Source organism: Micropterus dolomieu, linkage group LG22, assembly GCF_021292245.1.
Source record: "Micropterus dolomieu isolate WLL.071019.BEF.003 ecotype Adirondacks linkage group LG22, ASM2129224v1, whole genome shotgun sequence".
Classification (NCBI taxonomy): Eukaryota; Metazoa; Chordata; class Actinopteri; order Centrarchiformes; family Centrarchidae; genus Micropterus; species Micropterus dolomieu.
This window is the reverse complement of record NC_060171.1, coordinates 437329-465224: the sequence shown is the minus strand read 5'-3', so window position 1 is coordinate 465224 and position 27896 is coordinate 437329. Positions and strand designations below refer to the sequence as shown.

Below are 27896 nucleotides of genomic sequence, written 5' to 3'. Positions count from 1 at the left end.
AAGTAGAACTACATGGAGATATATTTGTAAAAAGGGACAATTCTGTCGCAGTCACACATAATAAACATAACAAAAGCTGCCACAACAGCATTTTAAAATCTTACTTTGCTGCATTTCTATATCTGAGTACAATCACAGTGAAAGTCAGTTAATCAGTTCAACAAACCAGGTTGATGTGGGTCGATGGGAGCCCAGCAGTAAGTAAAATTTACAATTTTGTTAACAAGAGATTAATAAATTCGAGCTTGCTTCTGATCTCCAGGATATAACACCATCTGGTTTGTACAAATGAGAGGAAAAGAGTTCATACTGAACGGCAGGGAAACCAAAGTGCTTCTACAAATAATCGAATGCAATACACAATGGCACTCACAAAATATATTAAAATCTAATATAGCGAATCAGTTAATAAACAACATTTGAATATACACATATTTCCCCAGTTGAAGACCTTTCCACACCAAGTCTGACATTTCCAAGAAACTCCCTAATAAAACCCCCCAGAATAAATTCAAATCCATGACGTGACATGGATAAAAATGGTGCATTTTTATTCAGAACCATTTCAATTTCGGTGTTGTTCATGTGGGTTTAAAGTCTGCGTAATAACAAAATCCATATTCTGCTGTCTAAAACAAATTCAGAAGAGACCCTAAACTGAAAGTAAACAAGATGGAGTAGAGAGAGTTGAAGTCTTGACGTTAACATCCTGCTTGGATGCCGCTCCACTAGCTTCTGAAACTCAATGCAATCTCTCACTGAGAGTAACTTTTACTGGTGTTTCTGAAAAAGTGAAACGTGTTCTGTTTACTGTCCATATTCTACGATAAATGAGTATCTACTAGAGCAAGTTATTTGTTAGCTGCAAACCAAAACTACAAACTACTAACCTCGAAGATGTTGGGCTTGTGGGAAAAGGTGTTCTTTAACATTATATCTTTAAATAAAATGGTTTAAAGCGATGCTAGCAGCTCTGCGAGGCTGTACGTTGGCACAGCGGTGCTTTGAGCTGAATGCTAACATGCTCACAATGACAGTGATGATGATGTTTAGCATGTCTAATGTTTACCGTGTACCCAGCTTCATTTAGCATGTTAGCATGCTGACATTTGCTGATTAGTTCTAAATGCAAAGTAAAGATGAGGCTGATGGGAATGTCAAATGTTAACCTCACGGTGGCGCTAGAGGAAAAGTCAGTGGATCACCAAAATCATTATGATTTATCCTGTTTTAAGTTTTTGTTCAGGGATTTTAAGTAATTTATGTTACAGTAACAGAATCTGAAGCTCTGCTCTATAAGGACGGTGGCTGTACGTTATTGATCATTAGTGATACACATGCCTAAAATGCTGTTTCAAACCCTTGTTCCAGCAGACGAGGATGCAGGATTGGCATTCACTCAACTGCAGATCTTTTCTGAAATAATTAGCGTTTGTTTTCATTCTGTTTTCAGAATAATGACTATATATTTGTCCGGAACTTGGTGTGAAAAGGCCATAAGGCACGATAAAACACCAGCAACATTCAGAAGAAATAAAAACCGCGCACTGTCAGTCGGTCAGAGGTCTGTCATGTTACAGAAAAAGAAACAAATGGGTCTAAAAATGGGAATAAAAGTCCTTTTTCACTGTGCCACACTGTTGGCATTAGGTTGTTGTACTTGACGACTTAGTAGAAAAAAGAAGAAAATAAAAAGTGCAAGCAGCCCGCACAGAAGAACAGGCGGTTCCACTCGACTGAAGGGAAACCAGAGTCTTGGAGGGTCAAAGGTCAGACAGGAAGCTCCCATTCCAGGAGGAAGCGTCTGGACTCACTCAGTAACGGAATAAAAACAAAGATCTTCTTATATATTCTGAAAAGAAGTTTTAAGAATTGGCAGACGAACTGATCCTGCCTGATGACCGGTCAGTACATTCTGAAGGACCGGCGATCTCGATGGGGTCAAACTGAGGGAAGACCACGAAACACAACCTCTGGCCCACGTACGTCGCCCTCTCTGCAGGAAAACAGCAAGAGTTATATGTTAACTGTGACAGACAGAGACCAAACCTTCAATCACACCTCCTTTTTTTAAAAAGACTCACCAATGAAGGTGTAGATACACTTTGGCTTTTCTTTCCAATGGACGCCCAGGAAGTAGACGGGCACCCCGGTGAGCATGATGACTAAACCAACGCCACAAACCACCGGCTCTGAGTAAAGACTGAAACCCAGCAGCAGCGCCCAGAACATCAGGTAGCACACAGGAACCAACAGGTTCACCTGCAGACAACGTGTGGTTAAAGGTTTATAAAGTAAAAGTGAGAATGAGTATAATCAGGAACATCCAGGGTGACTGTCGTACTATTATTATCAAACCGGCAGCGCTTGTAGAAGCAGCAGCCGGTAGCTCCTTCAAACTTTGCTACACTTTTGTTTTCTTCTGGCTTTCTTGCCAAACACATGTTACCTCTGACATAAATCCAGTCATCGGAAGATGAAGACGGGGTTTTTGGATTAAAGAGCAGCGGACCACGATCCACCCGGCCCAATCCACCGGACCAGGCGCCACGGTGCAGTGATCTCAAACAGAGCCAGGAGAGGAGCCAATGCTGGCCCTGCTTGGACTTAATTCTGCTCCTAAAGATCCGGTCTACACAAAACGGGACTCATGTTGACCAGACAACGGAATTCAGAGACCGTTGTGCCCACATCGTTACGGAGACCTGCCCCATCGACATCAAGCACTCGGCAGGTGGTCCGTGTTCCGAGCTGTCAGTGCAAGACTCCAGCAAGAAGACAGGAGGTGTTTTACATCGATGATGCTCGGTGCTCAAACTCAGTCAGGATGGACTCAAAATGTCAGACTGTTTATTGTGAAGATGAAACTTTCATATTATCATCTGGTTGCTGCTGTTTACATTCACCCCAGATGCAAATTCAAAAAATGCACTGTGGAAAATTCTGGGTGAATATAATAATAATCCTGATTTCCTTATATGTGTCTGTATATACGTATATATAATTAACTGTATTGTTTTATTTTATTTTTTGTTACCATATTTTAATACAGGCCTAAACTTAATTACATGTTGTGTGTGTAGCATGAAGGAACAGCCTTGTGCTGCATAATGACAAATAAACAACTTGTACCTTGTATGGTAGATATTCCTCATGCATTAATGTAAAAGCAGGATTTTGCTGCTTTAGTTGCTGATCTTGAGCTCATTTTGAACTATTTGGGATTATTTTCATTATGAATTAATCTGCTGGTTATTTTCTCCTTTAGTTGATTGTTTGGTTTGTAAAGATTCTGAAAAAAGTGACAAATGCTGTCACAGTTACCAAGAACACTTTCACAACCCTTGTTGTGTCCAACTAACGTCTAAACCTCAACATTATTAACAAACAGTACAATTATTTCAGTCATTCAGAGGAAAAGCAGCAAATCTTCACATGTGAGAAGCTGAACCATGAAACGTTTGGGTAGTTTAATTTATAAAAAAACACAACATTTTATACTTTTATTTGCAAAAACTTAATTTGTAAAGATACCAGTGACCAAAGCTGTCTGAATGTAGTACCTCACATTTGTACAGTACAGTAGGTGAGTAAATGTACTGTGAGTTACTTTCTGGTAAAAAAAAAAAGAAGTGTTGCTACCTTGATGGGTCGGTACAGGTTGGGTTTCTTCCAGCGGTAGTACAGCAGGCCTGCGATGGTGACGCCGTACGACAGATAGTTGATGAAGGAGACGTAGTTGATCAGGTTGTGTGTTTCTCCAATGCAGAGTATAACAACGGTGGCAGAGCACTGAAAGACACAGCGAGGCAATGTGATGAATATTAAAGGGGCACACTACCAATTTTATTATTAGAGTGGCTCTTTAAAACGCTAAAAATAGCTTTGAAATACTCTCACCGGCCACTTTATTAGGTACACTTCAATTTCTAGCAAACAGCTAACCAGCCAACCCACACGGCAGCAACTCAGTGCATTTAGGCTTGTAGACGTGGTCAAGACAAGTTGCTGAAGTTCAAACCGAGCATCAGAATGGGGAAGAAAGGCGATTTAAGTAACTTTGAACGTGGCATGTTGTTGGTGCCAGACGAGCTGGTCTGAGTATTTCACAAACTGCTGATCTGCTGGGATTTTCACGCACAACCATCTCTACGACGAAAACGCCTTGTTGATGTCAGAGGTCAGAGGAGAATGGACAGACCGGTTCCAGATGACAGAAAGGCAACAGGGATTCAAATAACCACTCGTTACAACCGAGGTATGCAGAACACCATCTCTGAACACACAACACGTCGAACCTTGAAGCAGACGAGCTCCAGCAGCAGGAGACCAGACCGGGGGCCACTCCTGTCAGCTGAGAACAGGAAACTGAGGCTACAGTTCGCACAGGCTCACCAACACTGGACACCAGAAGATTGTCAAAACGTTGCCTGGTCTTTTGAGTCTCTTTTGAGGTTCAGGCTGCTGGTGTGGGGGATATTTTCTTTGCACCCTTTCGGCCCTTTAGTACCAACTGAGCATCGTTTAAACACGACAGCCTACCTGAGTCTTTTTGCTGACCGTGTCCATCCCTTTATGACCACAGTGTACCATCTCCTGATGGCTACTTCCAGCAGGATAATGCACCATGTCTCAAAGCTATAGGGCTATAGCTATAGGCTGCCTCCCTCCCCTCTCTCTCTCCTTACATCCCTCTCTTTTTCTCTCTATTCCTCTCCTGCTCTCTCTCTCTCTCTCTCTCTCTCTCTCTCTCTCTCTCTCTCCCCAACCGGTCGAGGCAGATGGCCCCCCACCCTGAGTCATGGTTCTGCTCGAGGTTTCTGCCTCTTAAAGGAAGTTTTTCCTTGCCTCTGTCTCCTAGTGCTGCTCTTGGTGGGAACTGCTGGGCTTCTGTAAATATCATCACAGAGTTCGGTCTAGACCTGCTCTTTTATGAAAAGTGCTGTGAGATAACTGTTGTTGTGATTTGGCGCTATATAAATAAAATTGAATTGAATTGAATTGAACTATAAATCATCTCAAGCTGGTTTCTTGAACATGAGTTCACTGAACTCCAGCGGCCTCCACAGTCACCAGATCTCAATCCAACAGAGCCCCTTGCAATAACTGAGATCAGTGTACTGTAGCATCAGGGTGAGGTTGTACGTACGCAGACCAGCAGGGCAGGGATAGGTGTGCAGTTCTTATAATGGATCATGGCCAGCAGGCTGGGCAGGTGACCCTCTCTGGCTCCGGAGAAACACAACCTGCAGGCAGAAACATCAGACAGCCCATCAGCACCCACAGTACGGCAGCATCGGAGAGTGAAGGAGCAGGCAGAGCAGTGGATCTCACCTGGAGGAGGTGAACAGGTAGCCGTTGATTCCTCCGAAGGTGGACAGAGCCACGGAGATCGGCATGATGACGGAGAACATTCCCAGCAACTTCTCTCCAAATGTCTGAACAGCAGAACAGACAGAATATCACTGATGTGTACAGACCTGGGAAACACTACAACATGAACTCCAGGTGGTCCACGTGGGCTTTCATGGCTGGTTTATGTGCTTTTCAGAAAATGTTTCTGAGTGAGAAACAAGGCTACCTAGGGTCCGTTTGAAGCTACTTTTAAAGCTGCACACTTTCAGCCACACTAATGGTGACGGGGGTGGCGACATGAGCTACTGAGTAAATCTCAAAAGGAATCTAAATGAATTTTTGTATGGACATTATGGTGATCCTCTTACTTCATGTAGGGCTACAAACAGGTAAAATATAACCCATATCTAACGTTGCACTTACACAATAAAATGATCAAATTCCTGTCAGCATGCTTTTATTGTCTCAAAGTAAGCCGAGGTAGACCTGAACGTTGAGGTAAGTCTGACAATTTGACAAGCCGATTCTCAGATGTCCTTAAGTTTGCGGTTTGAGGACATGCTGAATGGAGAGCCTAGTCTAGTTTAGCCCAATTACTGGATGCATAAGCTCTGCTCAAATAATGTAAATGCTATGTATTTAATAGCGAACAGAGAAACTTGAATGAAAATGAATTAAAGTGTACTTTAGTTAGAGGAGAAATGCAATAGTATATATAAAATATGGTTCTCATCCCACAGACATATTAACTGAGCAAAGCTAACTTTGGTTAATCAGCATTCACTTTTAAACTACAGGCAGAAAATTCAACCAAGAGTTTGTTTGACTTTTGACAAGGAGGGAAAAAATCAGCATAAACCAAAACTCTCCTACAAGTTGAGTAAAGTGTGAATGATGGCTGCCAGTCAACGTGAAATTTGGTTCCAGTGTCATGTATATAAAACATGGCGGTAATATTCACACTACCTTTCTACTTTCCATCAGGGATATGAAATCTATTTATAGCACTAAGTGTTCCTAATATTCATTGCACCGCTCGTAGGCGCAGGTCGGGCGATGTAGGTGCTCTGAGTCTGATTGTATCATCAGATTATTATTATTACTGATGCATTCATGTGTAATTAACATTTTTCTTTTGTAGTTGGTCAAGGTGGAGCTGATTTGAGCTATTTTATATACTGTTGGGTAGTCACACATTCGTCAACTCTTTTAAGTGTAAAATCTTAGCTTGTAATGTAACTGGTAACTAAAACTGTCAGATAAATGTTGTGGAGTGAAGAGTACCATCTTTTCTCTCTGAACTTTAGTGTAGTAGAAATATAAAGTAGCATAAAAATGGAAATCCTCAACTTAAATGTACTTAGTTACATTCCCACCTGGCCATATATCAAAGTTTCCTTAGGCAAGACACTGAACCCCATTTTTTCCCAATGCTTTGGCCAGTAGCCTGCTGCCATCAGACTCAGTAAATACAATTTTTACTGAACATAAGTCTATTATAATTATTATTATTGTTAGACTTGTTAGAATTGTCCACCTTAGTGGAAATTTGTCTTCGATTTCTCTGAACAGAAAATGGACAGCAGAGCAGCAGATGGAAATAAAGGTGGTTACAACCTTCAAGAAACACATTTAAAAGTGAGGCTAACGCCTCTGACCTTTATTCCTCCTTTGGTTGCTTCTAATGTTCCTGATCTAATAATTGATTCCCGACCACCACTGACCTAAATGGTTAAAAGTTATCATGAGGCCACATTACTCACTACTGCCACGGCATTGGATGACAGCAGCTCCTCGGGAGACATGGAGGAGAAGTAGGCGATGTTGGTGAGCGTGTACACAAAGGTCACCAATGGGATGGAGATGTAGATGGCACGAGGTAGATTCCTGACCGAGGCCGCGCACCATGCACAGATGATGATACAGTCAAAACCAAAACCATAGAGCAATGAAACATGCATCAAAGTTCATCTAAGGCGCGGGAAATTGTAATGGGTTTATTTAAATTGTATTTGAAATATTCATGTTCTTTATAAAACAAAAAATCTGTAACTGTAAAAAGTCAACCTGTTCTCATCGCAGGTGTCACATATGGACGCTTTGTCAAGACCCCTCTGTGTCGCTTTTTAACACCCTGGGTACCCTTTAACCTTGATTTTGTTCGTGTAGGGCTTCACGCTCAAGGTCGCAAGTATAAATTTGTAACGTCTGGTTGCAGTTTGAGATAAAACTAGTGGTTAACGTTGTGGAACATCGCAGTTCGCTAAAGTTAGGAACCAAAACTACTTGGTTAGGTTTAGGAAAAGATCATAGTTTGGATTAAAATAATTACTTTACTAACAAACACCGGTCTCCTGGGTGAAAGTCGTTTTTGGTCCCACAATATCCACCCCAAACCACCTCTTTACTCTATAAACAGTATACTATAGTAGTACTTTCGGCATTGAACAATGGCTCCAACAGCAAAAGGATGCCATAAGTGCGGATATGAGACGGAGAAAGACGCTCTGGGAATGAGAACAGGCTGAACAATTTGTGTTTTGATTTGTTTAATCAATTTTACCTCTTAAAATTTTCCTTTTTAAAAGGACACACTCCATTTAAATGGATTATCTCCCAATGAACACACATACCCAAATTGTATTGTGTTTCCTGCTGCAAGAAGACATGAACACAGTTCAGAAAATGTTCTGGTTATAAAAAGTGGGAGAAAAAGCAAATGGGCCACTGATTATGACTCCGTCTACAAAATTAGAAGGAAACTGTTAAACTTTAGGGTGTTTGTGTTGCAAATGGTATTTTTAAAGGCTGATTTTTTTCACCCTTATTGTAATATAATTTGTTTTTTAATCTGGTAACAAAACAATAAAAACAGAACATTTACAATATGGAATATCACTCAACAAAAAAGTGTAGATGTAGTCTAAGGACAGATATTAAAGGAATAGTTTGAAAATGTCTTGTTTGTTTTATCCACACAAAAGACGTGGTGTAAAAATGACAATTCCTTTTAATATGCCAGGCTTTCTTTTATTACAAAGAGTTGGCAGGCAACTAGCAGAAATCCCAGGAAGTAACTGCTCCTAGCCGAGAAATATATAATGTCTGTGAAAAAGTTGTCATTTTACACTTTAGTTTATGTACAAACTAAAAACACACTTTTACAGATTAATCAGTGAACTTTAGAGGTGCTGGTAGGCGGATTTTGTTCCCATTGCTCAGAGCCAGGCTACCCGTTTCCCCCTGTTTCCAATTTTTACCTTAAGCTAAGCTAACTGGCTGCTGGATATTTCATATTTCATGAACAGATATTAGAGAGGTATCAGTCTTCTCATAGAATATGCCAGAAAGCGAATAAAACACATATTCCACAATGTCAAACTATTCCTTTAAAATTTGATTTAGATGAAAACTGCCCTTGAAAAACCAGCGAAATCAAACAGAACTAAGAAACAAGCTGAGACGGAAGCTGAACATTTGCACTGTTCCAGCAGTGGCAGATGCTGAGAATGTGATTAGAAGCATAAATATTCACCGTCTGGGTTCAACCACTTCCTCCGTGACGTAGTTGAGGAAGTTCCAGCCGCTGAAGGCGAAGGAGGCCTGCAGGAAGGCCAGCGCGATCTGCCCGACCGACGGCATGCTGTCCACGGAGAAGGCCACCTGAGGAGTCAGCGCCTCGTAGTTCCCTGGAAGACAAATCAGACATTTAAAGGTTTGTTTTTTAACTTCAGGGAGCAGTAAAGCTTTAGGCCTTAGACCGAGGATGTTACCATTGCAGATCTGCACCAGGCCAACCACAATGATGAGGCCCAGAGCCATCAGCTTCCCCACCGTGAAGATGTCCTGGATCCTGGTGGCCATACGAACGCTGGAGCAGTTCACCCAGGTCAGCAGCACTGAAGAGAAAACACACTGTCAGGACAGCAGTCAAACCAGGAGGACATACACGGGGGAAAGACAAGCTTCTGGGAATACTAACTGATTAATCAATAATTATGGACAATGTAGTGAAATTGTAAAGAAAAAATATTTCTTTATCTTTTCCATTACAGTCATATTTTATGCATAAATAAATGTTCTTCACACACCTGGCAATAAACCTGATTCTGATGACTGGTTTACAAACACAGCATTACAACAATGGTTAAAAATGGTTACGGAGCTTTTGTTATTGGGAGACACATTCAACTCTAATTGCTAATCCAGCCACGCTAACAGCTCTGTGAGGCTGAAAAATGTGGACCAGATGGTGGCCCTAGATGATGAAGTTAAGGGATGAAGTTAAGGGATTACCAAAATAGTTCATCCTGAGGGGAACATGAATGTCTGAACCACATTTCATGAGATATTCCAGTGGTGGTGGACCAACAGAGAGTGCCATCCCTAGAGCCACTACGCTGTTAGCATGGCTAAAAATGCCACCAAATTGACCTATTATTTTGTACCGATGATCAGTTTCACAATTGTTCCAGTCCAGCAGAGGTCAGCCTCACAGCTGCCCGCCATGTTAGTGAAGTCAATGCTACACCCTCACCTTCAGTAACATTGGCATAAATAATACTAAACACCTGAAGAAGGTGGTGAGATACAGTCAAAATCTCACGGAAAAAAGCTAGTAAGTGAACCTTGAGTTTAGAATATTTTATCACAGAGGTGCCCAAGGTGAAGAATGAAACCTAACGCTCAGATATTGTATCGATACATCTGTGCCAACAATACTTCAGGCGGGACCAGGAAAAACACTTATTACTTAGTTCATGCACTTGATTGTTGATAAAAGAGCAGAAAATACAACAAAGAGTGAAGAGAAACTAGAAATCAATGATTTGAGGGGTTTCAGTGAGAGTTTTACTCCCATCATGTTCTAAGTCTTTTGGCATTATCTCTCTAATAAAGGCGGGAATCTGTGTGTGTGTCTGTTTGTATTTTGATTATGTCAAGAACAGTTCGTCCAAACGACCTCACACGTGGCGGGCGTGTTGCTGCAGACCCAAGGGAGTGCAGGGTCACTTTTGGTGCAATTTGGACATGTCAGAATAAATAAATAAATATACTAGAGAACAGCGCAGAGTGGAGCAGGTCATCATCACGCAGGTTTGATACACGTCAGAAACAAACGTATTGAAACAGAGTTGTAAGAGTGTAATGAAGTTCTAAAGAAACTCTGCATTATCTAGTTTAAGTGATATTTCTACTGTAGGTAAAACCAATGTGAAGAGCACAAGTTGCTTTGGATAAAAGTGTTAAAGTTGATAAAGTTGGGGGACTTTTAACGGACAGATAATAATCCATAATCAAAATCAAACCACAGACATTTACTGATTTAAGGCGGCAGGATAATCCATCAGAACTGCTTGTGGGACGGTCCAATAGCGATTGTCTACACAGCCTGTCCTCACCAGAAAAACAACCAAAAGCACGTTATTACAATATATATTTGTGTTTATTGTGGCTGCGACCTCTAGCGGCTGCATGGCGGTAGCAAAGGAGGAAGTGGGTGACTAATTTAAAGAAGGGGAAAGTCCATATAAGGTGGATGGGATGGATGGATCGGTCAAACCCAGGTTTTTCATAAAGTTAAACTGTGTTACTGACTTAAGTCACGTGATTTACTTCAGGTGACATAAGTAATGTACTTCATTTAACGCAAATCACAATGTTTTTCCTAAACCTAACCAAGTAGTTTTATTGCCTAAACCTAACCAAGTAGTTTTATTGCCTAAACCTAACCAAATTGCATAGTTGAGGTCTGGTCACCAGACTGGCATTGACAAACAACCTATTTTGTTAGGTATAAAGACATGTTGCAAAATGTGCAACGTTGTCCACACATCTAAATGATTACGCGTGATAGGACAGCTTGAGAGAGACAGGATGTAGGAGAGAGAGAGTGGATGCAGGACAGGGCCACAGATCGAACGTGAACCCGGTCTTCTGGAGCAAGGACTAAAGCCCTGGATATGCTTGCTTTTAACTACGCATTCGTGTACGCAAGATGGCTGCCACGCGTATCCTGCGTTCCTCTGGAGCGTAGGTTGTGCACATCTCCAGAAATTAACGCTACACGTCCACAAGATGCAATTCAGCACATGAACGTGGGGGCAGTATGTCCATCTGACACCAGGTTAGCAGCAAACTCCTGTTCTACACGCCAGACCAGGTGGTGACGGTGTGCAGTTAGTTTGCTAATCGCTATTAAACACAAAGGAAGAAGAAGAAGGTCAGCAGCAGACTTAAAAAAAGGATGTTTACAATAAAACTCCTGGAGCTAGTCTGCAATTACCGTGATCATTATGATGTCTCATTCACTAGCAAGGACCGCAATCAACAGGTATGATTAAATGATTTATTGATTAACGAACAGAATATGTATGAAGCTTGCGGTAGCTGAATAGACATTAGAAAGCGTTGTGGGGAAGCTAGGGAAATCCGCCGTAGCACCCGGCACGACGGACCCCCTATAAACCTATGGAGAGGAGGAAGGAGATCAGGAGGCAGGACAGAGAAAGGGGTGGGAGGGAGGGAGGCAGGATACGAGGGCGAAGGGGAGGACTTAGAGGACGTGTGGGGGTATTTATGGAAATGCTGGCGATGACGCGCTTGATGTGTGGTCCCGCTCCTGAAACTCTGCTAATTAGCACCACTTCAAATCTTGAACTGCTCGAGTGTCGCTATGTTTGGTTTGTTTACGTTGTTTCGGATGTTGTCAAAGAAGTTAATGAGGGAGGGATGACCTGATCTGCCCCTTAGTGGATTCAAGTTAAATCCTCCAGGTACACGCAAAGTACGCAGGCAAGTATGTGAACAATGCCTACGCATTGCTGAGGGCTTAGGCCTTTATACATGGGGCATGTACTGATGGTGAGCTAGTCGCCGCCCCATCACCTGACGATTCTGTCCGGTCAGCAAATCACGTTTTTGTCAAGAAAACACATGCGAGAAGTGAAACAGGAAATGACGTGAAACTCTACACGAAACAGGAGTTGTTTATTATTATAAAGATAAAAATGATTAAGACAAAGAATATGGGTGAATTAGCTGGGGTTGTCTGTCTACAGAGAGTTGGAGTGAAAAAGTAGCTGCCTGACTCCTCCAGATATTTAGCACGCTAGATATCTGGCGCGCCATTTTGATGCGACATTGAGTAGTTCACACGTAACGACTGGAGAGCACAGATTGATTGAACGCAGCCTTTCTGTTTGTTTGGTGTTTCCAAGCCCAAGCTGAGACCCTCATGACATCACTACAGTATGACATCATCAAGGTCACATTGTCTTGTTCCTGCAGAGCCAGAGCAGATTCTATACCATTGTTTTCACAGGCCGAGCATTACTAATCATGACAAGGAAACTGACTTTGTACAATTGGTGGAGTGCTCCTTTAAATCAGTATCCGTACAGCTCCATCCCTACACTGGGGAACCGGTGCTGGTGTTCTTGCCGGCGGTGGGCGGCAGCAGCCAGTTGCCATGGGAGGCAGGAATGTGGGAAACGAGCGAGTGAGGGAGGGCATGATTGTTTCACCTCGTCCATCACTGTCACCGGCTTTGCCCCGCTCTCTCTCATGGTGGCCTCGCTCTCCAACACAAAGACGAGCTGTCAGCCCCACAAAACAAACCACTTCCGTTGCAAAGAGCAGACAAAACGTGGCGAGCCCCCCCCCCCAAACACGCACACCAACCCCCCCGGCTGGGCAGAGCTCACGTTTTAGCGTCCAGCTCCAAAAACAAGTGTGAAGGATGGCGTCAGAGGCGAGGAATCAAACGCTGGAGTCCTGCTGTTTCACCTCGCCGACTTTCAGGCCAGGCGCTATTTATTCATTGATAAGACAAAGAGGTTGTGTGAATTAATGTTGTTCAGTGCAGGTACTCTCAGGCACACACACGGAGCAATTAGGAAGCCTGACAGGTCCAGCTCAGGGCAGCAAAACTCTGAGATCTTTCCTAAAGTCTGCTTGACCGGCCCTGTTTCTTCTAGTACTGACTGACCCAACAGTCCTCATGCAGCGTTTCTTTTTTTATACAATACATATTTGATGGAAACATTTGAATGTTTGAGGAGTGAAGAAGCTCTCAGCTGCTTTTACCTCTGTAAAAATCCAGCAGGATGCTCAGTAATATCTGCCATTAATGTCTATATTCAAGTTTTCATTGTTCTATTAAAGTCTTCCAAAGCTGTTCTAGTCCTACTGTACAGCGTGTAAAGGCACCAGTAAACTACACAGGCCTGGTACACAATAGTAAACAATCGTCGGCTGAACATAGTCGGAAACCTTTTTACTTCCACATCTTTCCAAGGTCATTTATCGTTAATTAAAGCCCACCTCTAAGCAGTGATTGTCCAACCAAAGTAAATTTATTTTTCATTTTACAACAGGGTTGCATAATGAGAAGAAGTCTGTAGCTCCCTTTATTCTACTCTGGTGTGTGGAGGTGTGACAGTAGGCAGCATTTGAACTTTTGTTCCTCTTTGTGCGAGCAAACGAGAATGCACAATGAATGCCAAGAAGAGAGTGTCCGTCACCGTCCTCTGTTATCCACATTTGTTTAATTCATCGTTTCTTGGCTCAGTTTCCATCCAAACGCTAATTTTTACCGAATTATAATTAATATGTGTTTCTATCCATTAACGCTATGTGTTTATTGTCACAAGATTAAATGAGCACTACTCAAAGCTCTGAGGGGGGAAAACAGTGAAGAAAACAAGAAGGAAATATGGCATTGATGTTAATTTTGCGTGTTCATTTCAGAATGTCGCAGAGTGTCGCATTTTGGTTTTATCGACAAACCAACTTTTCCACCTCAGGCAAGCGTAAAAACGTTTTTGAGATATTTATTTATTCATAAACATATATTGGAATATAATGCATCAGCTGCTTGTTGTTGTTTTAGCTTAAGTTACTTTTTTTGGACAATGCACATTTGTTTCTTCTATATTTGAAATTGCATTGCATGTTTTCTTATTAAGCATTTTCATTTATTTAACATTTCTTGGTGGAAGCTGTTTTTTAGAACATTTCTAACAAATGCTTTCAAAAATCGATGGGGACAAAATCAGCCAATTCAAAATGTGGTGTCCCCAGTGTAAATGATACCTATGGCAAATTGAAAATGTGCATAAAAACAGGTGGATGGAGACCCACCTTATGACTTCTAGTGTGGCTGTTGGAACAGGTAGAAACACTTTATACAAACTAGTTTGTCTCAACGATACCCTGAAACAAGAAGCATCCTTTTTGTCCTTCTTGGAAAACTGTTTAGGAGAAGAGATTTATCTACATCTTTTCAAGTTCATCCAGACTCTGAGCTGCAGATGTCAAGATATACTGATGTTCCCACCAGTAACACCAAAATCGTATCGTTAAATTGCATTAATATTACAGTCGAATGTGTCTAGTTACATTTTCAGTAGCTTAAACAAAAATGCCTTGATTGTTTTTGTTAAATGATTAAAGATGTGGGTCTGGATGATAGCGCTGTGGCCTCACAGCAAGAAGGTCGTGGGTTCAAACCCCGGTTGCCCCGGCCTTTCTGTGTGGAGTTTGCATGTTCTCCCCGTGTCTGCGTGGGTTCTCTCCGGGTGCTCCGGCTTCCTCCCACAGACATCAGGACTAGGTTGATTGGTGACCCTAAATTGTCTTTAGGTGTGAGTGTGACTGGTTGTTTGTCTATATGTGGCCCTGCGATGGACTGGCGACCTGTCCAGGGTGGACCCCGCCGTTTGGCTCCAGCCCCCCGGTTGACGATGGATTAAAGATGTCTCTGATCTACTGTCAGTCCTTGATTACATGTTTTTTATCTATTTCATTATAAATCATGTTTCATTTAGGCGTATATTTTAACTTCCAGAAGCATTTAAAAACTCTATTAATAAAGTCTAGCTTGTGCAGTTTTTATAGTATTCAACAGTGTTTGTCTACCAGACTAGAGAAACCAAACCTTCCCCCTCATACATTCTTCTCGTCCTGGTTTCCTCCCTCCTAAAGGGACGTTGTGCATTATTTACTACAGCCATAAAAAGGTTTTAAAAAGCCTTCAGCCAGAAGTTACATAAGAGAAATTTCACATGTGGCCTCCTCCCCTCTGACACATGAGCCAAACAAATGGACCTGCAGTTTATTGATGAGCTTGATAATGGTCAGCATGAGAAGAGAAATGTCTTATTTCAGAATCAGGATCCACCAGCAGCAACACCACAAGTCATCCTTCATGAATAATGCAAGCGCACTGCGTCAGCAGGAAGATGCACCATCCCTCCACGCTGAATCAAAATCAGAGGAATAGTGGAGCCGGTCATTTCAACATCTGAGGGGTTACACTTACAGAGACAGGTGGCGGACAGCATCCGCATCGCCATGTATGGAGGAACACAGTTTGGGAAGACGGGCTGCAGGACGTAGCTGGAGAAAGTGAGGGCGATGACAGCCAGGGTAGTCGGGTACATGATGAGGACGGCGCTCCACAGCAGCAGAAACCTAAACAAGAGAAAGACGTTCAATGCCAGGACACAGATTCAACAACTGGTGTGTCAAAGTACAGAGACTCAGCACGAACCGAGCACAGATGGAAAAACCTTCCCCTGATTTACATTAGATTACACATATGAATACACATTACTTTTACTAGAACTACTAGAGATAATAGTTGTGGTAGTAGTATTATGTTTTCAGTCGAGAGTTTTTATCTATTTTGGCTTTCTAAAATGCCTTTTTGGGGGATTTTCCACCTTGACTCAAAGGAATCTAAAATTGCTTTGACCTGAATGTGTTAAACTGGTCACTTACTTCGACCAATGATGAACGACGAACCTGTAGTATACCAGGTATACCAAGCTTGTTAGCTTTGCAAACATGCAGTAGAAGGAAATAATCTTTGTCAGCGTGAAACATTCGCGGAGAGGAGCAGAAACACATGGAGGATGAGTCAAATCACTGTCACACAGGCTGCTGCATCCCGGTCAATTGCAAGCGGAGGGAATGTTTAATGAACTTTAATCACATCTACCTTTACAGTTTTCACTTATTCCCACAATTTCATCACAAAAAATGCCCCAAAACATCAAAACTTTATTAAAATTATCTTTGAAAATCTGCTGCCAAATCAGGCGTTTTAGGCCTCAACAAATCCTGGAGGGACTGATTATAAGTGAGTCTGGCAGACATGAGTGTCACATTTAGGCTGTGTGAACATTGCACTATAAGGGGAACCTTCAAATTAAAGTTGTAAGATTTTCAACAGCAAATACACCAAATGCATGACATTCATGTGGATGAAACCTGCACTGATTTCTTTGGCCACTTAGGGGCAAACAAGTTTTGAACACAACATTGACATTTCATCATATTTTGAAGTTGACATGGTGAACTTGTTAGCACACAGTTGCTTAATCCCACATCTAGCAGTTACAGAAGAACATGATGGTTCATGTGGAGTCGAGTATGTGTCTCTCTGTTAGCTCTGTGTTTGGTCTCCACCAGCTCCTGAGGGAAATATCAAACTCTTTAGCTGCTAAATGCACCACTATGTTCACCAGCTGCTCTCTAACTGTCTGTCTCCTGTTTCTGTTGAGCAGGTCGTGTACGTTGGATTTTTACAAATTGTTCTCTGAAAACAACGCTATGAGAGCGCTGAGAGTGAACCAGAACAGTAAAGTTGCAGCCAGACAGATAAACAATGAGCTGAAACTCACTATGAAGCTCCGTAAAGCAGAGCGAAGCTGCAGATTCAGCTGATAACCCTCTGCGGGTTCATCAGTGTACCACAACTCGTAAAGTTAGTTATCATCATGAGCTGTGTCCAAAATCTTTTATTATTTACTTTATAGTCCACTCTTTTAGCCTACCATGTATAGTAAACTCAAACTTTCCCGCACTGCATGGTCACTAACCAAGAGCTAACTACAATCACGTATCAAGCAGACAGAGCTGCCGGATTACAAGCCCGGACCTGAGGCTCAAGCAGAGGCTCTTTACTCACCCCATCAGACCACCAAATATCTCTGTGACGTAGGAGTAGTCTCCTCCAGATTTGGGGATGGTGACACCCAGCTCAGCGTAGCAGAGGGAGCCCAAGGCCGCGATGCAGCCTCCCAGGACCCAAACCACCAACGCCACCCCCACTGACCCCGAGTGCTCCAGGACCCCCTTTGGAGAGATGAAGATCCCAGAGCCGATGATGTTCCCTGAAGACGGGAGAGGAGAAGGATTTTTAATTCAGCAAAGTAGAATAAGGTTTGTGTCCCGACTCCAGATATAGTGAGGGCTGCAATGTGTTCTGCATGAATTTACATCTACATTAACATGCGTGACACCGAAATACTGATAGCACGTTAATACAAGCTGGAAATGCATCCACAGCAAAACGGGAATCCGGCCTGTAGTGAAATACACTTCTTCTCTTTTTGCACATAATCAGAGGTGTGGACTCAAGTCAAGTCAAGTCAATGCAAATCAGCTTGATTGGCATGAATGTATGTTGTATGTCAACAGTAGTCGAGTCACATGACTTGTTGATGGCTATGTGTTAAAGCTCCAGAACATCTACTAAATGGACCTTGAGGTGAGATTATTTTGTTAGTTAAAAGAAATGTAAAGGAGAAATACTGAATCAGTTCAACCGGAGTTCATCATGTTCCAGGGGCGTCACTTTGTGTTAAAAAGTGATGGGGACATAGAGGTTCGTGATAAAGCTCTTGAACAGTGTTTTGAATTAATGTTCAATGTCTAGATAAATGAGTAATTTTGAGCACTAAACACATCATTTCCTGCATTCTTGTGAAAGTTTCTGCACCAATTTATAGCGGAAATATTTTTATTTATGAAAAAGGAAACACAAAATTTAGGTGACAGGATGAAAAATTCAAAATATAAAAATATAAAAGCATACAATGCAGTGCAGCTCTCAGGCCTTCTTGCTTTCAGATATGTTTCATCTGTAGATCAACGTTTTTTTGGTCTTCCCTCCTCTTTTGTTTTGTTCACAGGGAGAGAACTGAAAACATAAAGAAACTGTGTCAAGAAGTTGTTAAAGTTGCTGATTGGTGCACATTTTTAGGTTATTTTATAATCAGTAACTTGTTTTTTAGATTATGTTTCTTTTTCTTGAACAATGCACATTTGTTTCTTCTGTATTTGAATTGCATTGCATGTTTTCTTATTGTGTAAATTAACCAGAAGAAACAATCATCCAGCTCATGAAGTGTTACACTTCCACACATGAGCACAGCACATGTGCTTTTCACATGTGACTTGTTCGACTTGGCTTCCACATGGTACACATCACCCAGAACATCTCCAGCTTTTTGCTGCTGCTGCACCCTAAAAACAGCAGTGACCCCGTTGAGACTCTTGAGCAACCGCAGTCCCAAACGTGTTTCCCCCTGAGTTTATACAGAGGGCAGTAAAAGACAAAGAGCTCTATAGCAGAGTGAGTTAGAGAAGGAGGTAAAGGCCATCACTCAGGCCGGGACAATCCCTCCTGCCCAGAGCCTCAGTATGCAACGTAGAGTACCAGCAGATCCGACACATTCAGACTACAGCGCTACCAGTAGCACAGCAGAAGGCAGCCAAGTGGCACAGACGGCCATTACATAACCAGACATAAATTATCCACTCCGAGCTGCAGAGGTGGGAAGTGACCGACTCACCCTCTGCATCTGTTTATTCCTGCACCTTCCTAAAAGTGACACGCAGGGGGGGAAAAAACTGAGCTGAAGGTCTACAAAAAGCTCGGTTCAATTTAATCTGGTGGCACATGAGTCTTGACGCTGAGCCCGGTCCAGTGTGCGGAGCTGCAAGCTTGTTCACTCAGTCCTCTCTCTGAATGGAAAGGTGCTTCAGCATTCTGCACACAGGACCTTTCTCTTGTTCTGGAGAAGGATTTTTACAAAAATGTCCGCCTTGAGCAAGTAACAACAGCTTAGCCGACAGGAAGAGGGGGCCCAGTTAGCCAAAACCTGCACCATAAACCAAGGAGGTCCCAGGTTGGACCTCACAAAGGCCACTGTAATGTGCAAAAGCCCTTCAGGCGAGACACCACAGTCAAATGGGCTTTTCCCCCCAACTTTACTCCTATCACAATTAAACTTCACGAGCTGAATTTAACCAGAAATAGAAGCTTTTTATTTTTTTTATATGCAAAAAAGTTTGCATATAAAAAAATTATATAATATAAATATAAAATTTGCATTTCACACAAATCACACACAAAATATTTTTTTGGTTTTATTTTGATAATATTTTGAAGGGTTATGTGACAGGACCCTTTCCCCACATATTTACAGATAAAATGCCACATAAAATCTGATCAACTAAAGATGTTTTAAAAAACTCTCAGTAAATGTCTTGGTATGAGACCTAAGAAACAGTGTTAAAGTCAAGGGCAACTGGACTTGGTTGAAGATAGCGGAAGACGTTTCGTCCCTCATCCAAAGGACTTCTTCAGTTCTGAGTCGTGATGATCTAACCGCCTTCGAAGGCGAGGAAAATGACTTGGCGTACAGGAAACATGTCATTTTGAGAAAACGGCTGTTAAAGATTAGTTAATGCAACTGAAACACACTTAAAGATAAAGATTACTGTTTGTCTCGTGAACACATCTCTTATAGACATAATATATGAACTAGCAAACTTTGTGCTCCAGAAAACAAGCAGTTCAAATGATACATGATTCAATATGACAGATTTAAAAAGACTGGTTGAAATTTTACATGGAAAATGCTAACAAAGATGAAATTTACGCCTCCTGCTCGGTTAACAGGCTCGGTATAAAATAGACAGATAATGTTTATCAATATAAATTTTTATAATTTATCTCACCTTCAACAGGATCCTGAAGCCATCTGCTCCACTACAGAACTAAAAGTCTGAAAATAGTAAATTTACTGAATTTATATAGAGCTCATAGACAAAGCACTTCCCAGTTTGCCCTTTACTCAGACACTCACACACAGCAAACTATCATGTGAGGTCCTGGTCTTACCACGGGAGCGTTTTGGGGCTAAGGACACTTAGACATGTGGACCCTGCAATTAGTAAATAGTCAGTGCAAAGAGTCAGACTAGAGGTCCTTTCCGGCTGAAATGCTCATGATCACACACCAGAAACTTTAAATCCCTACATCCCTACCACTGGCAGAGAAAACACAATTTAAGCTTTGTCTTTAGGGCGGCGCCAACTAAAACAGGGTGAAAAACTTTCAAAGGAACGAATGGGGAGCCGTCTTGGAACCTGGTCCGCAGTTATTCTTAATATATCCATATCGGTTTATCCGGTTCAGAGACCATTTTAAGACATCTAACATTTAACTTATCAGGCTCAGCTCCACGCTGTCAGCTCTCATCAAACACACACTGTAGTTTTTCCACCGTCCTGCGCCACATGTGGATTCATCCGCCGCTGAAAATAGTCCCTGAAAATAGTCCTTTCTGAACACGACAGTATGTTTGTGAATGTGTTTTTAAATATTTACGTCTACAGTAGGAACCAATGGGCTCTGGCGCTGGGAGCCACAGACAGGAAGTCAAACAGCATAGAGAGACGGACTCTATCACCTCGTGGTATCGCAAGTTTGAATTTCTGTCTACAAACAACTGAAAAGATGGTGATGGTAAATAATAAATTCAAAGTCCTGTTATACTTCAGCCACGTTCTGCGCTGTTCAGTGGCTCCATCCATGCTTGCCAACCTCGAGACCTCAAAGACAGCAATATAATAATCTGTTATAATAAATTTGCCCCACTGGCATAAACTTCTTTCCAGGATGTCTGAAATTCGCTTGAATATTTCTTTCTCTTAGTACTTTCTATTTCTCTCTCCCTCTGTGAGCAGGCCGAGGTGCGAGCGGCTCTTCTTACAGGCTTCCTGCTGTAAAGGGCCAAAAACAGGTTGTGATACTTAAAAAGGAAAGAATTTGGGATAAAAACAGGAGAATTGTGACCACGGGAGGAAACTGGTAAAGGCAATGAAAAACAGGAGTCTCCATCTCAGCCTCACATTTCATGAAAAAACTGCTTCTGCAGCAAATCCTATTATTTCATAACCAAATTACTGCACTGACAGATCGATACGATAGAGCTCTGATCGTCCTGCAGCGTTCTGCCAAAGGCTCTGCTTGCTACTGTGGAACAATCTGCAGAAAAATGACCATTAGTGAAGAAACCAGAAGAGGTTTTGAGATGAATATTGTCCTGAAAAGAAGTCTTTGGCTAAAATAAATATCACTATGACCAGTAAGAAATCCTACCACTGCTACATGTGCAGCCACCGCTGCTAGAAAAAATCTGAAAAAGCCAAAGACTTCAGTGGACAACAAACAATATTATGGTAAATAAAAATTCCTCCTTCTTTTTATAACAAATAGAAGAAGAAAGAGGAACAAAGATGGGGGTCAACACAAAACACGTTGTCCCCTTACTGACCCCCCACCCTCATCAATTACATCCTGTCGCCTCCAAGTTCGAGTGCAACACCTCGGCAGACAACACATGACATAGAGAGCTTCTAACCTTTTTATATCGTTTGAATTGTTCCCCTATTTATTAATGTTTGTCAATTTAAAAGATAGAAAGAGAAAAGTTGCAGTTTGTTGTAAAAAAAAAAAAAAAAGGAAAGTAACATTTAGTTTAAAACCCGCTTCATGAACTTCATCTTTCCTCTCGCACAGTATTCGTCACCTCTTTCTTCCAGGACGCGGAGGAAAGTGTTAAAAGAAGGGAACATCTGTCCAAATCTGACCATGTTGCTCGTATGTTTCCATTTCTGGTGCAAAACGAAACAAGCAGGACCAACGAAGGAGATGGCGTCAGCTTCAGTAACATTAGCTTCAGTCACTGACAGAAAAAATCTCAGACTTAAACAGTTTTACGACAAACTGCGACTTTCTTGACTTGCAAAATTAGGTTTTAAATTCACAAACATCATGCGTGTAATTCAGGGCACAATTCAAACGGGGATCAAAATATTAATAGTTTCTCACCGTTGACGTATATTTTTGGGGCAAAATAAGGTCACATGGTGGTCTCCACCGGAAGGGGCGGGACTTAGGGTCTCTACATCCCCACCATAGACTAACATACTAAAAGATCCCCACAGATCTCATGCTGGAATAACACGGAACCATGAGCAAGCTGCTCTGTGGTCATTTGACTGATTTATTAAACACAACTTAATTTAGAAATGTTGGCTTTGTATGCACAAGATAAATTAAAATCATCACAGCACAAGGTCCATTTAGTAGCTGTTCAGGAGCTTTTAAACATATCGCATGATCTTCATCAGCAGATGGTCTTTTTTCTCTCTCCTTAGCACTTTAAGAACTTCTTGGGTGAAAAGTTCATTTGGGACTGTGGAAACAGCATCTGACGAAATGCTCTCAAGGACGATCTATTGATGAAGATCATGTGAAACGATCAAAAGCTCCAGAACAGCTAATAAATGGACCCTGTGCTACTTTAGTTTATACTGTGCAAACATGATCTCTGTAAGAACATGCCAACTGCTGTTTCATGGTTAAAACTTTTTAGCTCAAAATAATTACAGTCTTAAAAGTAGTCTTGACATGGGGCCCCTACACGTCACAGGGGCCACAAGATCAGGTGATGAAGCAGCCTTAATTTAAATGATATTAATGTAGCGCCGAACTGTACTAAAAACTAACTAACACACAGTGAATCTAGGGCTTTGGGGGCCACTGGGAGTCTAGTTACACATGATATTAGCACACTATGTGGGGCCCTTGTAGCCCACTCTGTGTGCACTGGTCATGAGCAATTATTATAACTTGATTAAGAGCAGTTAGTAAAATGTGCTTCAAAATATGCCAGACTAGATTTTTACCCAGGGCGTTCTTAAACACGGGGCCTCAAGATAAGCAGTAGTTGATACAAACACATCTGCAGGTTATTAAATTAGCACAAGCTAAGGGCCCCACTGTGACCCTGGAGCCTCCGGGTCCCCTGAGGCATGATAGAATTTCAGAAATCAGATTAATAAATCTTCGGTGTTGATATTAAGATTCTGGTTTTTGTTCTGAAGTCTGGGGGAACCAGATCTCCATCACCCTCCTGCACTGAGAGCAAAGAGGTGCAGCCGGCCCTCTGCATGCAGCCTGGCTCCCTGGAGCCCCCCCACCCCCCTCCGTCCTGGATGAGGCTCATATTTACTGTGCTTAGGTGTGTTTAAAAAGGGCCCTGCTGTCATTCTGCTCCAGCGGACAATGTTCTTCTGCTCGGCCACCAGCCTGCTTCTGGACTTCACATATTTCAGCCACGTAAGCGCAACAAGCCAGTTTGATGCGAGTCTCAAACATGGAGTCCCTCCATGTCCCTTATGACCACAAAACTATCATCTCCCAAACAGTCAGGAGTCCAGATGGAGTTTGAGCCTGATTCTAACATTTGTTAGTAACGGATCAGTCCTGCAGCGGTTTTTAGAGAAAGTCAAGTGAAAGTTGAGCAGTAATAAAGTAAAAGGCAGAACTGATCCCTCTTGTTTTCCTGCCTCACCTATGATGATGGTGCAGGCGCTCAGCAGCCCGATCTCCTTCTTCAGAGTCACTCTGTCGGGGATTTCCTTCTCCTTCTCCTTCTTCTTCTTCTTGCCGTCCGTCCCGGTGCCGTGCGGCCGGGAGCAGATGCTGCTGCTGCCGTTCTGTCCATCCATGGGTCCGGTCCGTCCAGTCCACTGTGTCCGTCCAGTCCCAGTACTCCCAGTGCTCCTGTCCTCTCCTCACTCCGTATTCATGCAGACTGAATGGGCTGCGCTTGCGCAACAACCTGCCGCTGTCCAGGGTAGAATGTTAAATACCCAGGGCTCACCGTGAGGCGTTCAGGGACATCGGGAGGAACCGCGCTGCTCCTCTTCCCGTCTCCAGGTTGAGCGCGCATCTTCAGAGGGTCGAAGTTATCAAATTATTGTTTTTACAGATTTCAAATGCAGCATTACAAATACTCCAGTGCTGTAAAAATGTTACATGTAGGCTACTACTTCATTAATACCATTTATGTATTTAACTTCTGTACAAATATACTTCAGAACAGTAGGGGGGAATTTCTCCAATCAGGAACAAGTTAGGAATCACCTGATTCCCTCTGTTTGCTCAGTTTAGTCTTTATTCCACCCTGAGGCAGCACAGCTAGTTAAGCTATAGGCCTAATGGGAAAAAATATTTTGAGGTAAGGTTTTTGTGAACTTAATATTTTAGCATTGCTGGGTTTGTAGTTAAACTCATCAACCTTAATCATATTTATTGTGTGTATGTAGATCTTTCACGCCAGTTAGAGCTAATGTTAATTTATGGCTGGTCTGGGTTAGTTTTAACTACAAAGTAGTAAACTATTTATATGTTTTCTTTGCCTGATACACTCTGATGTTGCACTTCAGGAGTTCTATGCTTCTGTCACCACTGTGATGGTGCAAGACAAACAAGCACAAACACACAATGATATGTAGTTAGTGCACATTTGTTCTGTTAACTTTTAATATCAGTACTATGACTGACAGTACCACACACACACAAAGCTCTCAATATCACGTTTGTCTCATATTCCTTATTACATAATGTTAAATTTCACCCTGGTGTACGTTACAACTAACCCAGACTAAGGGGTGAATTGTAACGTTTCACTCCTTGTGTTTAAGACTAAACCATGCAATTCCTGTCTGTGTTGCAGAGATAACAGTTACTCACTTTAATTGCAGACACTTGTAACTAGTTTGGTTCACATTTCGAACGCAGCGGCTTAAAAGAGCTCCGAGCTACAGACAGAAATGTCAGAAATCTTACATCCATCCCCGGTCTCCAGTGAGTGAGTGTTCATCTATAAAAATAAAATAACAACATTTCAATGTAGGAGCTGCCTAACTACTTTTATATTTACTGGTGAGTACTTTGATTTACTACAATCATATGGCATCATAGTTTTTGTTTATCTTGTGTCTTGAAATTGTTCAGGGGTACTTCAGTGAACAAAAACTAATTAAGTTTAAATGGATTATGAACATTGTTATTAACTTCTAATTTGCAGAACCAAAAACCTACGATAGTTAACTCACTGAAAAATAAAAATGAAAAGTATTTAGCTGACTCCTTTCATGTGCCGCACAATCTGCTCTGGCAATGTGCACGTAGCCATCCGGGTGGGTCGGGACGATTTTATAATTAACAGTGGTGAAAAGTGAGCCTACTGTACTTAAATACACATTTGAGGTACTTGTACTTGAGTATTTCCATGTTATGCTACGTCATACTTCTACTCCACATACATTTGATACCTTAAGTTACTAGTTACTTTGTGGATTTAGATTAATAATACAAAATATAATCAATCATTTGGTGAAATTCACAAGTTAGTACTGAGTACTTCAGTGCAGGACTTGTACATATAACAGATTATTTTTAATTGGTATTACTCCTTTTACCCACGTATAATATCTGACCATAATCGATAATCGACACCAGAGTTCAGTTTGACCACCACAGGACTCTTGCCAGTTGTCTGTGAACATGACAAATTATTGGATTTAACATATGAATCAGAAAATGGCATGGAACATTATTAAGAAGTATTTTTCTTGCCTTATTTGTTGTTGTCTTGTAGCATCAGATCACACTAGCTTCTTTAACATTCCTAAATTAATCAGAACTATAGGCATTTTTCACTGAAGACATTCAGTGAAGACAAGGAAGCATCTGGAAACGTTACAGAAATGATGGCAAACCAATGTGCAAAACAGAAGAACCCTTTTAGTCCCAGGCTTCCATTTATCTGCTTCCTAAACCCTCTTTAGCTTCAGTTATGGATATAGTTCACCTTTTCTGTTTCAGGATTACTAGGGCTATTTTAAAATGAAGAAACATTGAAGATGTATGATCAATTATATACTGTACATGTCGAATATGACAGCTCATTACATTCATTTGTGAGGTTGTGAGGATCACAACAGAATTATAAAACAACAAGTGAAATTTGGCAGAAGTGCAACAATAAACCTTTGATACAGCTTTCCTTCACATCAAACCAACACATGTAGAGTCAATAGGAATAATAATCCACTATATATATATATATAAAGCGCTTTTCTTAACAATGTCACAAAGTGCTTTACAATAAGATTGAATTAAAAGCTTTTTTAAGGTTCTGTGTTTTTGTTGTGATGCTACACTTCAGAATGGACAGAGTGGTACACCACATATCTTGCACCGCCACGCTTCCTCAACTTTCTTCCCTTTAACTCACACATCTCCTCCGTGAGCAGCGACATGCAGTCGTAGAAAATGATCCAAGGGCGTGCAAAGCAGTTCCCTCACCGATCGATAGATACTTGATTTTTTGTGTTTTTCTCTCTGTGTTACGGTTGTGTCTCTGTGCAGGGGGCGTGGCACCTGGCTCTCCTCCACACCTGTATAGGTAGGTAGGGCTCACCTGTCTTCATCCGACCCATTGGCGCAGACTCGCAGGTCTCTGTTTACTTTGGTCAGGGAGGTCATCAAGTTGCGAAATGTCCCCAGTTAAACGAGCAGGCTCGCCATTAGGGAGGGGAGTTCAGGTGAGCCATACTCGCTTCAATACCTCTGTCCCTAAGAACCGCAGGTCGTGGTTCCGCTCCGGTAAAGGTCTCTGTGATTGTCATTGTGGAGGTGGGCGTGGTTTGCATTCAGCTGCAGTGGGGAGAGGTTCAGTTCGGCTCTACCCTCCCTCAACACATTTTCCCCACTTGAGGTCAATGATGCTGCACAATCTCTGTGCTCTACACTACGCTCGTGCCTGGATAGCCTGCGTCCTCTATCCACCAAGCCTGCCCGCCAGAACCAGCCCCACCCGTGGTTAACTGATACCATCCGTGGGCTCCGTACTGATCTCAGAGCCGCTGAAAGAAAATGGTGAATAACCAAAGATCCCGTCGACTTTAAGGGCTACCGCCTGCTCCTATCCTCCCTCTCAACAAGCATCAGTGCTGCCAAAACTGCGTTCTATAATGACAGAATAAGTAGTGCCGCTGACTCAAGGAAATTATTTTCCACTTTCAAAGCGCTACTAAATCCTCCTCCTCCTCCACCACCAATTAACTTGTCTGCTGATTCCTTTGCTGCCTTCTTCACAGGCAAAGTGGCGGCTATAACTAGTCAACCTATTCCCTACCTGGTCAGCTCCCACTGTGTGAACACGGCACAGGAAAACAATATCAATCTCTCACGTGATAAATACTTCTCTGGCTTCAGGAACCTTCCCGACCACTTTCAAAAGGGCTCGGGTTACACCCTTACTCAAAAAGCCCTCACTTGACCCAACTCAAGTTGAGAACTACGGGCCAGTTTCTCTTAGATAGAAGAGAAACTGGCCTGTTAACAGAGATAACCATGGCCTGTACCAGAAGCTGGGTGGCGTACTGAGCGAGGTAGGGCCTGATTTTCCTTATGTTGTATAGAGCAAAGCGGCACGACCGAGAGACAGTAGCAACATGGTCTGAAAAGGACAGCTGGTCATCAATCACGACACCCAAGTTTTTCACCGCCCTGGTTGGAGTGATGGTTGAGGAGTCAG

General features: G+C 42.1%; 1 protein-coding gene across 3 annotated transcripts; it reads right to left on the bottom strand.

Moving 5' to 3' along the window:
- Positions 1 to 3: 3 nt before the first annotated feature.
- slc7a10b (solute carrier family 7 member 10b) lies at positions 4 to 24094 on the bottom strand. 3 transcript variants are annotated; one of them, XM_046038547.1, is made up of 11 exons: positions 23859 to 24094; positions 17333 to 17537; positions 15680 to 15831; positions 9129 to 9254; positions 8891 to 9044; positions 7119 to 7242; positions 5335 to 5438; positions 5150 to 5246; positions 3643 to 3792; positions 2085 to 2262; positions 4 to 1996 (listed from the first exon to the last, which is right to left on the bottom strand). In XM_046038547.1, the coding sequence occupies exons 1-11, from the start codon at positions 24013 to 24015 to the stop codon at positions 1866 to 1868; spliced, it is 1578 nt and encodes a 525-aa protein (XP_045894503.1). In that variant the 5' UTR covers positions 24016 to 24094; the 3' UTR covers positions 4 to 1865. The 3 variants fall into 3 exon arrangements, with proteins under 3 accessions (XP_045894503.1, XP_045894504.1, XP_045894502.1); XM_046038548.1 differs by lacking the exon at positions 23859 to 24094 and adding an exon at positions 22331 to 22356; XM_046038546.1 differs by having other exon boundaries at positions 8891 to 9254.
- Between the last annotated feature and the right edge of the window lie 3802 nt (positions 24095 to 27896).